The sequence below is a fragment of the Numida meleagris genome, chromosome 3 (genome assembly GCF_002078875.1).
Source record: "Numida meleagris isolate 19003 breed g44 Domestic line chromosome 3, NumMel1.0, whole genome shotgun sequence".
Lineage (NCBI taxonomy): Eukaryota > Metazoa > Chordata > Aves > Galliformes > Numididae > Numida > Numida meleagris.
The window spans coordinates 66,258,932-66,274,555 of NC_034411.1; the positions used below are offsets into that span (position 1 = coordinate 66,258,932).

The window sequence follows — 15,624 nt, forward strand, 5'->3', positions numbered from 1 at the left end:
CTTTTGACATGCCATTATGTTTTAAATTAAAAGTTGGACGATAGTGGCTCATAAAATCAAGTAAGATCCTTGTAGTTTCTAGATACTTTCAGGGGAGTCTTCCAGGCATGGGATGTGACTGTGCTGCTTCTTCGTGATAGCCAGTATATGAGAATTTTAGGAAAAGTCTCCTTCAAGGCCCTCTGTAAATCTATTTGCAGTTAGTGTTATAGTTTAGAGAGAGATGGAAGTAGGTTAGCAACATTTATTTATGAAGGAGGTTTTGTTTGTAATATTTGAAGTCTGTGTTTAAAGAAAAACCTTTAAACCTTGAGTATCTAAATGTAATTTATGCATAAAATAGATTGACTTGTAGCTTCTTGATCTAGACCAAAATAAATATTGTACTTGTATTAATTAGTATGATATAAATCAGAGCTAAAAGTATTCTTTTTTTTTTGTACAGAAAAGATGAAAAGGAATATGCACTGAAGCAAATTGAAGGTACAGGGATATCCATGTCGGCCTGTAGAGAGATTGCAGTAAGTGTACATAAAACTATTTTTACTGATGTTATTATTCAACAGGTATTTTATTTTTCTCTACAGTAGATAACACAAAGATTATGTAAATGTTTTCCTTCAAGTATGCAAGCATGAAAGTTAATCAAACACAAGCTTTTCATAAAATACTTTGTAAATAACACAGTTTTTTCTGGTGTGTGGAAAGAGGTGTTCTTGCTAGGTTAATGGCAGTGGCCCTCTCTGGTATTATTTTGTTTTGCATGCTTTTGTGTTTAGAAGGAAATACATGTGACCCTTTTAATCAACGTTGGTTTCCAAACTGGGTGGTTTTTAAAATGACTTGTAAGAAAATGGTTTCAAAAGATTACAGCTGTCATTACAAGTCAGCTTGCTAACAGTGTATTTTATTTCAGACTAATGGCTTGGTACCTGATAACAGTTTGTTCTCCTCATTCCCTATTTGCTTTGCTAAGTACAGAGAAATTTCATAGCAAAATAAAAACAGCTTCACTTGTATTTTTATTGCATGTATCTTAAGAGGGAAAAAAATGACACAGCAGTGCTCATATGTACATGTGTTTATATAAACTCCTTCAAAGTTGGTAAGAATTAGGTGTTTTTATGTGAGGATCAAAAATATTTAGAAAGCAAATTCTGACTGAAAATATGCATTACTGTCAAAGTGCTGGATAATGAGTAAAATTTTGCAATGCAAGAATTTCCTGCATTGCAAAATAAGTACATTTGCTTGATTAAATATTTACCTTCTTTGAATGCTGTCAGTACACTGAGGGCTTTTGAAATATAAGGCACCATTTGTATCTACAGCTTTTTAGAAGCTAGTAGTGTTACACAGATATACAGTATTCAGGTGTTCAATGCATTGTGAAGCGTTAGAAATTCACGATATTCATGAACTGAACAGTGTTGCGTTTAGTGTAGCTCATGCAGTAATTCTGTATCAAGTGCCATAGCAGATAAAAAAAAAATAAAATACTGTCCTTTTGAAATGCTTGTTACTGTAAGGTCAAGATCACTTAGGAATTTGAGAGGTGGCTCCATTGCTGTTGATTGCTTTACACAAAATCTACCCAGTGGCCTTTTTGCTAATATTTCTGCCTAAGCCTGTTTGACAGTAGTGAAGTATTTTTCAGTTTCTTTGTCTCCATAGTAGCATGATTTAAAACAGACAAAAGACAAGAATCAGTGTATGGAATGTAGTCCAAAGGAGACTTCTGTCATGATAGCACAGTGGTATGGAGCTGGTTCTGTCATACTTGGACACCACATCATGAGGAAATAGTATCAAATTACTTAATACTCTGACCATATATCAGCGTTTCATTCCTTAATTATTTAAGTTGTTCAAGCTTTGTACAAGTAACAGTTGCATAAACTGCTTAAATCTTCTCAACAGTTACTCTTTTAATTCTTCCTTAGATATTGTTTTACTCATCTCCAAACTTCACAGTAAAACTCTGTAACTGGGGATAATGTATCGGATCACTGCTTGCCTCAGTGAAATTTCAGGGTTGTCAAATATTAGAAATATGTAAAAGGTAAAGGTGAAATAGTTGGAAAAGAAATGGTGCTTTTTTTCTAGCAAACAACCAGGATCAAAGGTATTTTCCACAATGAGAAGCAGATTTATAACTAATGCATTAATAGTTAATCTTGTATTTAAAAGTGTAGTGTTTACTGATTAAGAAAGGAATATCAGCCTGAAAAGAGGTGGTGTTAAAATGTCCTGGGTAGGTCTTCTGACATTTAACTTAAAAAAACAAACAAACAAACAAAAACTCAACCAAACCCAAAACAAACACACACAAAACCCCAAGACATCAAGAACAAACAAACCGAACTTAGCACTCATTCTCTCCACCCTAGTATTCTTTGTAAGCTCAGCACATGGAAGAAACACTGGTATACTTGATTCTGTGCGTGTTCAGAATGGTTTAGTAGTTCTGTAACCTGAAGGCACTGACAATGTGATTGGGGAACACATTGCTGAATTGAAAGGCGTGTAAGTGTTGTGGTTGAAGACTGGTCTGTGTGTCGTATTGCCTAGATACTCAGAATAGATATACTGGCTAACTTTCCTTAAGAAAAAAAGCAGAGTACTCATTTCTGCTGACATTACAAATCAAATTGATCCATCTTTGCTTAGCACTTTGAAAAGCACAAGACCTGCTTTTTGTATGTATTACTATGAACTTCTCATAAAAGAAGGCTTATGTCAGTAATGACATCACATGATGGCTCCTGGGGCGAGTGATGATTACATTTTTTTTCCATCTGTAGGGTGTTATCTTCTCTTCAGCCTGGAGAAGAGAAGGCTCCGAGGAGACCTTATAGCGGCCTTCCAGTACCTGAAGGGGGCCTACAGAAAAGCTGAGGAGGGACTTTTTGTAAGGGCAAGTAGCGACAGTGTGAGGGGAAATGGTTTTAAACTGGAGGAGGGTGGATTTAGACTAGATATTAGGAAGAAATTCTTTACTGTGAGGGTGGTGAGACACTGGAACAGGTTGCCCAGTGAGGTTGTGGATGCCCCCTGCCTGGAAGCATTCAAGGCCAGGCTGGATGGAGCTTTGAGCAGCCTGGTCTGGAGTGAGGTGTCCCTGCCTATAGCAGGGGGATTGGAACTACATGATCTTAAAGGTCCATTCCAACCCAAACCATTCTATGATTCTGTGATCCTGCTGAAGCAGGAATCCGCATTGCGGTCAGTTCTGTTGCATTAGAATGTTGAAATGCTAGAGGAGATTCTTATGTGATAATAATTGTATCCAAAAGAGGCACTAATTTCTTCCCTATAAGTAGAGTATACTCTGAAGATAGTTCAAATGCCAACTATTTGTGTGTTCTTGAGAGACAGATTGTTGCTGGGCTGAAAGCATTAACATTTTTTAAAAGTAAAGCTGGAAAATATGAATGAGTTAGTGACTAACTCACTTTCAGAATTTCTGTTGAATTTCACATGAGGAATTGCAGAAACTGAAGGCCGAATGGTGGTATGGGCTAATCTGAAAATCATTAGAAAAATCCCAATTTTCAACAGGGACTACTGTATTATTAGCTTATTTACATTATATTGGCTTATTTGGAAGAGATGATGGAGTTTGGGATTCTGAGAGGTGTGAGCACAGCATAAAGCTGGATCACAGCCTTCTTTAATGAGCTAGGTGCTGGAACAGAGTGCACCCTCAACAAGTTTGGAGATTGTACAAAACTGAGGAGCTGGGGATATACCAGAGAGTTGTGTCACTGTTCAGAGGAGCCTCAGCAGGCTTTGGAAAAATGATTTGAGAGGAATCCTGTGAAGCGCAACAAAGAGAAATGCAGAGTTCCACACAGAGGTGGAATAACTCCAGGCACCAGTACATGCTGTGAGGTGGCTGCTTGGAAAATAACTATGCAAAGAAGGCTTTGCTGGACAGCAAGCTGACCATGAGCCAGCAATGCACCCTCAAGGCAAAGATGGTTAACAGTATCCTAGCTGCATTAGGCAGAGCATTGCCAGCAGGCTGGGGGAGGTGATCCTTCCCCTCTATTCGGCACTGGTGTGGCCTCACTCGGGGAACTGGTTCCAGTCATAGGCTCTCCAATACAAGAGAGGCCTGGAGCAACATGGACAATAAAGATGATTAAAGGACTGGAACATCTTTCATATGAGGAAAGGCTGGGAAAGCTGGTACTGTTGAGTCTGGAGAAGAGAAGGGTTGGGGTGGAAATCTTATGCATGTATAAATCCCTGAAGGAACAGTGCAAAGAAGTGGGAGTCAGACTCAGTGGTGCCCGTGGACAAGACAGAAGGCAACGGATGCTAATTACAATCCATGAAATTCCATCTGAACACAAAAAAACAACCCACAACTTTTTTTTTTTAACTGAGTATTGGCACAGTTTTCCCAGAGATGTTCTGAAATCTCCGTTTACTGGACACAGCCCTAGGCAAGCTGTTCTACCTAACCTTTCTTGAGCAGGGATATTGGGCTAGATCTCTAACAGGTCCTTTCCAACCTGAAAGATGCTGTAATTCTATTAAAAATACATATATTCTAGTATTTCTCTCCATTTAATAGAAATGGATCCATACCTTTGAGATGTATTTCTATTAGGCAGATAAATACTGTATACTAACAGAACGGAATAGTTATGCACCATTTGGCAGTGAATTACAATGAGGAAACTTTGATAAGTTCCAGTAAAAGCTGCAAGTCCCTTTTGTATCCTGAGCCGCTGTTCCTGAGTGGTCACTGAAATTAGGTGTCTTAAGCAAAGCTCCTGGAAATTTTCTGAAAGGTCTGAACTCTTGTCCCCATTTTTTTTTTCTGATCTGTTTGCCACCAAGATACATATTTAATCTAGTATTTATAGCAGTTCCGTGGTTGAATTTGTTTCCCCAAAAAATCAATGAGTGATCAAAAGGAAGGTTGATTTTTCTCTGAAAAACAGTCAGTGTTCTTAGTGTGTTCTGTTTGTTGTTTTTCTGAGAGAGCACCATATAAGTATATTAAATATAGCAGTAAAATGTCCTGGAAACCAATGAGTGCTTATAAGTCACTTTTACCGCAGCGTATATGGTCTTGCTCTGAAATTGTTCTTAACCCCAAAAGTGGAAAGTTGAAGAGTGTCTTTTTATAAGATCACTTTTATTCCTGATGTGTAGCTTGTAGGCAGATGGCTGCTAGTAAAGATTTCTTTTCCCTTGAACCAGTGTCTTGAGTTAGGTGCTAGGAGGCTGCCTGTCAGCTCCTGGGCCTGTCTGCATTTTCTCTCTACCGCCAACACCGTGAATTTAATCTCTTCCAAGGATAAATTGTCATTTCTACCCATCTTTTCTGTAAATAGTGATCTTAATTCTAAGCTTCATTGAACGTTTTGTATCAACACTTCCTTTTTCATAGGTCAGTAGCTTTTTTTTTATGTGGGGAAAATATGAGACTGTTACAGATGGTTTAATAGGGAAAAGTAGAGCCATGGAACAGCAGCGTTTTTCTCCTAGCGTTGCTTATGAGTGGTCTGAATGGTTGTAGTTCTACCCTCTGTGTATTTTGGGGTCTGGGATGCATAATCACTTCAGCTGCCACATCCTGTGCCTGTGTGTGCTGGCTGTTGGTGAAGCTGCCAGAGGCTGCTCCTTCTGGGAGACCTTGACATGGTGCCAGAACACTGTGGGATGCTGGTGGGAGCACTCACTGGCCTTTGTGTTCCGACTGGCATTTATGGGGACAGGCTAAAATAATTCAGACTAATGTTAAATGAGGTACTGAAAGCTCTTTCAAACAACTTAGTGTGCACAAATTATTTTCAGGCGTTTTGCCTATTGATGCAATGTATATTACGAAGTGCTAGAGGGTACAAATATTTTGGACTCCTCAGTTCCTGTGGGTGGGCAGGTCTTTAAAAGCCTGATTAGAAAACTACCATTTAACTAACCTTTTTCACTTAGTCGGGTCTCTTGAGTGGGGGCTCTGTCCCTTTGCTTTTACATTCTTTTTTATTGCCTCCCTGCTGTCTGTGGCCTTCCCTAGGACAGTGGGATCGAGTGTACCCTCAGCAAGTTTGCTGATGACACCAAGCTGAGTGGTGCCACTGACATAATAGAAGGAAGGGATGCCATTCAGAGGGACCTGGACAGACTCAAAGTGGGCACATGAGAACTTAATGAGATTTAACAAGGCCAAGTGCAAGGTGTTACAGTTGGGTCAGGGCAATCCCACATATGAGTACAGACTGGGAGAACAACTCCTTGAGAGCAGGACTTGGGGCATCCTGATGGACGAAAAACTGGACATGAGCCAGCAGTATGCACTTATAGCTGGGAAGGGGAACGGTATCCTGGGCTGCATCACAAGAGGGGTGGTCAGCAGAGTGAGGGAAGTGATTGTCCCCCTCAACTCTGCCCTTGTAAGATCCCATCTGGAGTACTGTGTCTGAGCCTGGGGCCCCCAGTACAAGAAGGAGACAGAGCTGTTGCAGCAGGTCCAGAGGAGAGCCACGAAGATGGTCAAAGGACTGGAGCACCTATCCTATGAAGAAAATTGAGGGGGCTGAGCTTGTTTGGCTTGGAGAAGAGAAAACTCTGGGGAGACCTCGTTGCAACCTTTCCAGTTCTTGAAGGGAGCTTACAAGCAGGAGGGGGACTGACTTTTTACCCATTCTGATAGTAATAGGACGAGGGGGAATGGCTTTAAGCTAAAAGAGGGGAGAAGAAATTTTTTACTCAGAGGATGGTGAGGCACTGGAACAGGTTGCCCAGAGAAGCTGTGGATGCCCCATCCCTGGAGGCAGTCAAGGCTATGTTGCAGGGGGCCCTGGGCAACCTAATCTGGGGGGATGGCAACCTTGCCCATGGCAGAGGGTTGGAAATAGATGATCTTTAAGGTTCCCTCCAACCTAAGCCATTCTGTGATAAGTAGCTCATCTGGGGCTGCTTATCCTCCTCCCAACTTTTGGAGTCTTTGGTGTCATGGTGCTGAGGCTGAGCCAGGCTTGCTCTTGCTCTTTCTGTCTTTTTGCACTTTGCATATTTGCCATGTTTTTCAGCAGTGCTACGGACTGCTTGGTCTAGGGCTGCTTGAGGGTCCAGGTCATGACTTGCTGACAGAGTCAGGAAAGCTGCTTTGCTCCTACCACTGTCAGGCACTGCTCGTCACTTACAAACTGCTCTCATCTCATGGATTGAAAACCACTTAGACAAATGAGCTATATGTGAAGCTGCTTAATTTGAGACCCTAGCTCAGACTGACCTGATAACTTGTTTGACCCATCTTTGTTTCTATTAAGAATGTAGAATGCATCAACTGTACAGGACTAATGATAACTTTTTGATATTAATAAATCACTTTGAAGATTTGTAGTGCCATTGACTCTTCTCTGGTTCAGCTGCAAAGAATTTCATAATCCGTACAAGTCCTTTACTTTGGCTATATTGACCCTTTCCTTGTCTTTCAGTATCAAAGCAGCTTGCAGTGTTTACTGTGATGTGGAAAAATACGTTTCTAACTTTGGTCCCTAGCTTTAAGACAACTGTCAGTAAAACAAGATGTTTTTAAAGAAAGTAAGTGTATCCATGAGTACATGTACTGTAGGGCATTCCTTTTAAATGTCAGAACTTCTTTCTCCTTGCCAAAATAATATGATTATGTAAAATATTTGGCAATATAAGAATCTCACCATAAATTCTCTGCTACCTAATTAGAAAAGATTGTTGCATTTGTTTGTGGAAACTTTGAAACTCCACTCCCTTTTTTTAATAGCTAGAGGTGATGAAATGTGTGTAAGTTTAAAAATAAAAATTGAAGGGATTTTTATTAGGGAATTAGGGTGTGTGTTGGCTAGAAGTATCTGTGTATCATGATTTTATAAGTATGAATCAGCTGGAAGGAAGGTTTGGTTCAGTTACGCGAGACGTCATGTTTTGCATGCCATGTGAAGAAATAAGTGCTCTCTGAGTTGCATAAGTTGCATGCTCTAATCTTGAATAATCTGTATTATTTAAGTACTTTTTTTTGTGTGAGGGGTTACCTAAATGCCTTCTTTGTTCTGTGGACACTTTTTGTCCACATTTATTTTATCTTAAAGAACAATTAAACTTCATTAAAAATGAATAAAAAACATGTAATGAATCTGCCAAATAGAACGTTTTATCAATTGACTGTATCAACACGGAAATGCACTGTACAGTTTATGAAAATAGGTTTCACCGCTTGAAGTGTAAGATTTTGTCATGCAAATGTTACAAAAGTAGAGCATCATCTGAAGAAGTCTCAATTCCATTGTCTAACTACAACCGCTTCCCTTTAGCAGTTCAACAATAACAGAAGGGCAGGCTGCAGGGAAAGAAAGGGAAATACTGCTTTTAACACACTTGCTTTCTAACTACCTTATTTGAAATTCGGTTTTTCATACAGAGGTTATTTTCATTTTCTTGAAGTTGTATCTTTGTGCTCACAGCAGGAACAAAACATTGACAGATCTGTTGTAAGTTTGTTAAAAAGAAGAAAAGGAAAACTTTTCCCTCATTCCAATGCAGTGTGAGCCAAAGAGGCCTCTCTGTGACTTTGTTACTTAACATCATTTAGGATATAATCCAAATTCCCAGTGAAGTTAAATGGGGAAAATGGATGTTCAATGCTCTTCTGGCTCAGTTGTTTTCGCTTTCAATTTGCTATTGACTTCAAATCCGGAATACTTTCAAATACACACAAATGCAGTACTAACTGATGGTGACTTCAACAGAAATGAACAAACAAAGCAAATCCAACCCTCTTTAGGTTAAGCTGGAGGCAGCAGTGCACTGAAAGCAAATGCTGCTTTATTTCTTGGATAAATAATAGACTTGCAGATAATGCAGGCAAGACATTCTAAAAAACTTGTTAAATACTAGCAAGATTGTGTTTCCGTGTACAAAAACATATCTGTGTATGTTTTAATGCTTCAACTGGTATGTTTTAAAAATCTTATTTTCTGAATTTCTATCCTATGTATTTGTTTTCTCTTTTTCATTACATTTTGTGTTTTTATTCTTTCGTTTATACCTTCTCTGTAGTCAAGCAAAATTAGCTTACGTTTGTTTTCAGTTTTTGTGTGGAGGTGTAGAATTGTTTGAATAGTATTGTGACTTTTATAACTTTCCAACATGCCTTTCGTTAATTTAACATTACACGTGACTGTTTTTGATGCCTCAGATTGAGAGCTGATGACATTGATTTTCAAACAGTGAATTCTTGACAGAAGGTGGGACTCTTCTGTTTTCAGTTACTGTTACTAAATTGCTTGCTTCATCTAGCAAGTCTCACATTTTCTTGTTCAGCCTTTCACAACTAACATAGTAACAGACGCTCTTCATGTTGCCCTCAATGCTCCTTGCAAGGGATCAATTCTCTAATTTAGCTTTTGCTTTCTTGACTTAATCCTTACAAGCATGGATTATGCTTCAAATTTATTCCTATGTAGCCCATCCCTGTTTTCACCTCTGTCTGTATACTGCCCATTTTGCATTGAAGCTCTGACAGTTACCATAGCTAAGCCAGGCTACTGATGCTTGTATTTTAAGTAGCCCTCTCAGCTTTCCAGAGCTCATTTGCTTTTCAGAGCCTGCCTCCCATGGCCAGTTCCTGAATAAGCTGAAGTCCATTTTCCTAAAGCCTTGGATCTGTACTCGGCTACTTGGGATCTTTACTCAGGATCTACAGCCAAGGCTGCTGTTGGGTGTCATGTTTCCAGCCAGTTCTTGATTGTTTGGAAATAGTTGCATGCTATTCATCTTCGCTTATCCAGTATGCATGTCAAGAAGTTATTGCTGATGTCCTCCCAGAAGTCACCTGGGTCGCTTGTGCTGTGCTATGTTACCCTTCCAGTGAGTGTAGGGGAGGTCAGGGTCTCCCATATGGACCAGGGTCTGTGATTCATAAACTTGCTTGGAGTGTACAGAAGACTTCATCTGATTCTCCATCCTTATCGGGTGACTGTCACGTTCCCAACATGGCATCCGTACTGGTCTTTCCACTGTTTCTGATCTGAAAGCTGTTGAGAAGCCCGTCATCTGTCCCAAACAAAAACTCCATATATTTTAACATGCATCCTTCATATACAGGATAATACTGCCTTCCCTGTTCTGACTGTCTGTCTTACCTGAATGGATACGCATGTCCCTAGCAGCATCAGCAGCTGCTTGAACTGTCCCACCATGCCTCAGTTTTTCCATAAACTCACGTGGACCTCTGTTTGCTCCTTTCTTTGCCAGACTGTGTTTATCTCTGTGCATATGCTCAAGGTGGGCTTCTATTCACTGGGATTTATTGCTCTTGAGGAGTCTCCTTCTTTCATTGTGCACCCTCAGCTTTCCATGCCTGTTGAAGATTTCTTTTCCTTCACTGTAAAATGCAAATGACTTTCTGCTCTGAATTAATTACTAATATCTAGAATATTGAATGTTAGAGTACTGGAGTGCTTATTTTTAAAGGGTGGTATCCTTAATTTTTACATTCTTTGCACTTATTTTTATTATTGATAAAAACTTTGATTTTTGTTGGTGTCACATTTATGTCTGTTCTTCTAGTTAACTTGGATAGAGATGAATTATTTTCAGCTATTAAAATCAGTGTTTCTGTAATGCACGTTGGATTTAGAAGCTTATCATTCTTGTTCTCTGTGCCTCACTGAGTCTGTGAGGCAGAAATAAAATGGTGTTAGTAGTGCCTAAGTGGAATGAACTAATACAGAGTAGAGATGGCTGGATTGAGAGTAGAACATTTGTAAAACAAAACAAACAAACAAAAAAAAAAAACCAAAAACAAACAACAACAAAAAAAACCTGTAGATCTTGATAAAATGTTGATGGAAAAAGTTATTTTTCAGTAGTTCATTTGGCATTGGTTTCAACAGTTTGATGGCTAAATGAATGGAGTTTTGAGTCTACAGTTGTATTTACTCTGCAGGTTTTATATCTAAGCTTGTAGGCAACTTTGTTATTGAAGGCAAGATGTCTTGAGAACTTGCAGTGAAACTTTATTAACCTTGCAGAATTTCATTCTGTTATAAGTTTCAGTATGTTTTTTCATTTTTTAGTGTGAACCTCTGTTTATGTATATCTGTGGTAAGTTGACAAATAGCTTCGTTTAAATCTACCTTCCACTGTCTTTTTTTCTGAGACTTTTCTTATCTTTGTGAGGCTTTGATATGTTATTGTATGGGAATCTTGAGACACAGGGATGCTTTCTGAAATCTGTTTGTGAACTGTAGTTAACAGTAGAGTAGTCACCAAATGAATTGGTTGGACTTCTTGAATTCTGTTATTACTACATAGAATTTGCTGAGTTTGCATTTTGGTTTTAAAAGGAAAAGGATGTGAGCTTCATGGATTTGTTCTCTGCTCCATTTTGCCATCTGACTGGCTAAATATTCCTTCCTCATTAGCAGCATCAGGATGTTTCCTTAAACCTGCTCTTTGCCTGTATGTAGTGAGCGCACTAAATTTGTGGGTGTGTATGTACGCTCATTATGCTTTTGACCTTGAGTATTTTTCTATTCAGTCATCTGAGGATATTGAAGTGAGGGTAGTCTTGGCAGACTGTAGTGTTGGGAAAATCTCATTTTTTGAATATGAGATATTAAAGGAAGCTATCAGTAAATTAATTTTGATTGGACAAATTATGAAATATGAGAATGGTTGCCAGTGCTTGAAGTCATTTGAGGAAGCCTTTTCTTTCTGCAGTAACAAACTTATCCCATCCCATGGCCCCTGCAGAGTTTTTCTTAATTCTTTGTCTTTCCATATTTTCACTTGCTTATTACATTACTCTGGTTTCTTTTTATCTCAGTTGCCTTTTGTACTATTTTCCCTCATTTCTTTTCCCTTTTTCTCCAAATGCCTTTAGTATTTGCAAGAAGTACAGTGGCTGCTTCTCTAAGCTTCTACTCTTGCAAAACTCTTCTTATTACTGTGATTAATGACGTTTCTCTGACCAAACTCCAAGATCTGTTCAGCATTCCTGTTTGCCTTAATATCTTCCTTGTTCAGACTAATAATTGTCTGTCCTTTCCTTTTTGACATCTTATTTTTGTTATGTATTAGGGATTTTGTTCTTATCTGGGTTTTATCTCGTCCATTTTATTTTTTTTTTGAGGTGGGGTGATCACTGAACGTTTACATTCTTGCTATACCCATATATTATCCATGTGAGTTAAATATTTTACCACTAACAGATTTTCTTTTGTAGTATTTCCCCTCTGAAGTTCTCTGAGCTTGCTCAAAGCCCTGTAGTCCAATAAGGAATTCTTCTGTGATTTTCAGTTTTAATGGTTTTCAGCTATCTTCATTGTTCAGATTTTCAGTCTGGGGCCAGATGGTTTATTTCACTTCTCTATCTTTGGAGGGTCTCAAATCCAGACCTTTTTCAAACTCTTGTTTTCATCCTTTAGTACTTCCAAAATTCTTCTTTAGCACATATGGGACTGAGGAACAGATCTGTATTCCTATCCCACTTGAATTATTTTCAATGTTATCTTTCTTCTATAAAATGGTAATGTATAAAGTGGTGCTATTGAAGCCTTCCTTTAAGTTATTCCCTTTCTGACTTAATTTGATAAGTGTTCTGAATTCCCCCCCCAAAAATGCAAAATCTGCAAAATGAACAAACCCGCTCTTACCGTACGTGGTTAAGCTTAACACTCCTGGCTACTTTAGTGAATGTTCAAAATGGCATCTTCTTGCTTATCAGATATTCATATAATTATTTTGGTGTTGTTCTGCATGCTAGTGTAAATACATGGGAGTATAACTTGAGAGCTTTCCTAAAAAGTACTAGTCATGTCTGAATTAGTAAGGTCCTAAAGTGTTCAGTTCTATTGTGTGGTCTGTGGTGAACTGATTGTATTTTGGTTTAATAGTTCTTACTTGCCAGTTCCTAGTGCTGTTGACGCTAGTATGTTGACTGACTCGTTTTGAGCCTGAAGCATGTACCCAGGGCCTGATTACTGTTGCATGTGCAAAAACAAACATAAAAGCTATGGAGTTCTCCTGCAGAAGTTTTCACCCTGACCAGAGACAGCTATGTATGCATTTGAGGATAAGTGTCCCTCTTCATCCAGTCAAGAAGGGAAGGAGGTGAAAGAGGAGGGAAAGAAGTTCAAGGCATTGCCATTGGAAAATGAAGTGCTCTGAATGAATTTAAGGGAAGTCGTGGGTTGGTGGTATTTGTTTTGCAGCTTTTTCTGCCCAGTGAGATGTCTTTTCCATTGAGTGCTTAGCTCATTTATTTCATCATTTGAATTTCAGTGTTCATTGGTTCTCCATCATGTGCACATGGGGGAGAGGGGGAAAATAATCATCCACGTAACTGAAGCACGTGGAGGAATCTGTCATCTGTTGCACTTAATTGTTGTTAATATTTAATCAGTATTTATGAAATTCTGGTGAGTTTTCTCGGGCAACAGAAGGTATCTTCCAAAGGTAGATTAACCTTTGCTACTCACCATAGCGTTGACTGGAGGACACTAGTGAGCACTGGGATAGGATGGGTCCCTGCAACACTTGAATATCTCTAGTAATCCGGAGGCATAATGGCAAAGGTGACTGTTTCTGGACCACATTCAAGGGGACTGAGCTGAAATCTCTGTATTTGAAAAGACTTGCTCCAAAATACTCTGCAGCATTTTCAGGTTGACAACATGATGGTCCTGGTGGTGGAAACTGGCTGGGTATAAAGCCTCAAACTGTTTGTTGCTCGGCAGAAGGACAGTAACATGTGCATGGGAAAGTGAGCCTGAGTTTGTGATCTGATAAATAGGGATTTCATCTTAAGAAGTGAAGACATTTGGTTATGCTACCAGTGTTAAGTGAGCCACAGGGAGAAGGAATAAGAAGTGTGACTTAGGTTGATGCAAGCCTTTTGGTATGTGATACTCAGAAGGATTCTGTTGTCTAGGTAACAGGGTCTGCTCCTTGTTTCTTAAGAAAGATGGAACAGATGTTCTTAAAAGAAGCAACCAATTATCACCAGTGAGAATATCGGTAGTGTTTAAACTAATTGCTCTGTTGTTGCATACAGTCCAATCCATATGCTATAAATAGCAAAGAAAATTTAAAGCAAGAAATCTTCTTTGCCCGCCTTTTTCTAAGTGAGGTTTTTGAAAAATGTCGTTTATAAAATAGTATTCATTAATGCTCCTTCTTGCACTTCCATTTGTCATTGTATTTGCCTCAGTGTTATGCAGGCTTTCTATTTAGTCTTTGTAATGCCTCTTTCGTTATTGTTGAGTCTTTTTGCTCCATGGAGTCAGTGTAAAAATACGATAATTTATTTTAAGAATAAAGTACCTAATAATCTGAGAGCAGTGGGGTAAGAGGACATTCAGAGTGCAGTAAGAGACGGAGGGCCTTTACACTAAGGCGTATGTAAGCCTGCTCTGAGATTTGATGCTGTGTGGCAAAACTGATGAGGACCATGCCGTACAAAGCTGGGGCAAAAGAGAAGCCAAACAGAGGCATATACACAATACTCTGCTAGGTGCTGCTTAACTGGGGATGTAGCATGTATTTGGTGGGAAAAACAGATGATGCTAGTGGTGCAAGAAGGACAGTGAGGAGGAGAGATGTGATGGTAAGGGGCGATGCGGAACAAGGAGTACCAGAGCACTCTCAGTGCAGCTCCCATCAGCAGGATGTCTCACTTACGGCAAAAGTTGTGCTAAAGTAACTTCATGTATGAATTACAGTATGTAATATGTTTATGGATAATGGCAGAGATTACTGTAGCCTTTACAGCATAGGATAGTAAACTTTGCTTGTGCCTTTTATAAGAGTTTTTTTGGGGTGTTTTATACTGTTTTTATACCTTTGGAATAAAATCTGATGCTGGGTATTAAGTAAGAACAGAGGGCACTGGGACCAGGTTCTCAGGGCACAATTTGTGGGTCTTCAGCAAAGCTAAACCATACCGTTACACGTTTTTAACAAAACATCTGGCCTCTCGCCTGAACTTTTCCATGCTTCTTGCCAAATATAAAAGATCTATTCTATGTTTTTAGGAAGAGCATTGCAGAAACATGTTTTCTTTCTTGGCAAAAATAGGGTAAAGGAAGAATCCTTGACCTGCGCTCTTTTTATAAGGCTTGATAAAGAGCATGCTGTTTTGATTTTTATCTTACTGTGGAGAATATCATAATGAGTGGAAACAAAATACACTTTACACTTCTTAGAGTATTTGGCTGAGTTATCCCATTGTATAGTAGTGACATGTTGATTGGGACAAAATGTCTTATTGCATTCAGTTATTTCAATAACCATTGTAAAACATTTGTGGTCTGAGTAAGGAGAAATATTATTTGTACGATTTTTAAAAAATCCTTCTTATCAGCCTACTCGCATGTAACTTGAACTCTTCTGCATGTTATCCTTCCTCTGACTCTGGTTCCTGGTTCTTTTGTGAACTCTCCTGTGTTCATCCTCTGTGATTTAATGCAGATGATGCATCTGGTCTCTTAGCTCTAAGCATTAGCTTGTATTTGCCTCTGAAGTCAGGGGAGATACTAATATTCATGTTCACTAGCAGAGCTATTCTTTTGTTGTTTGCGTAAAACGCTCTTGTCTCTTAAAATTCCTATTTTAAACTTT

The 15,624-nt window shown here is 39.0% G+C and overlaps 1 protein-coding gene across 1 annotated transcript in view; it reads left to right on the forward strand.

Annotated features, from left to right (window-relative positions):
* CDK19 (cyclin dependent kinase 19) overlaps window positions 1-15,624 on the forward strand; it is a 119,655-nt gene that overhangs the window by 15,087 nt on the left and 88,944 nt on the right. Inside the window, exon 2 of the mRNA XM_021390362.1 lies at window positions 446-521. Within this exon, the coding sequence (XP_021246037.1) occupies window positions 446-521 (76 nt within the window). The remainder of the gene's footprint in view (window positions 1-445; window positions 522-15,624) is intronic.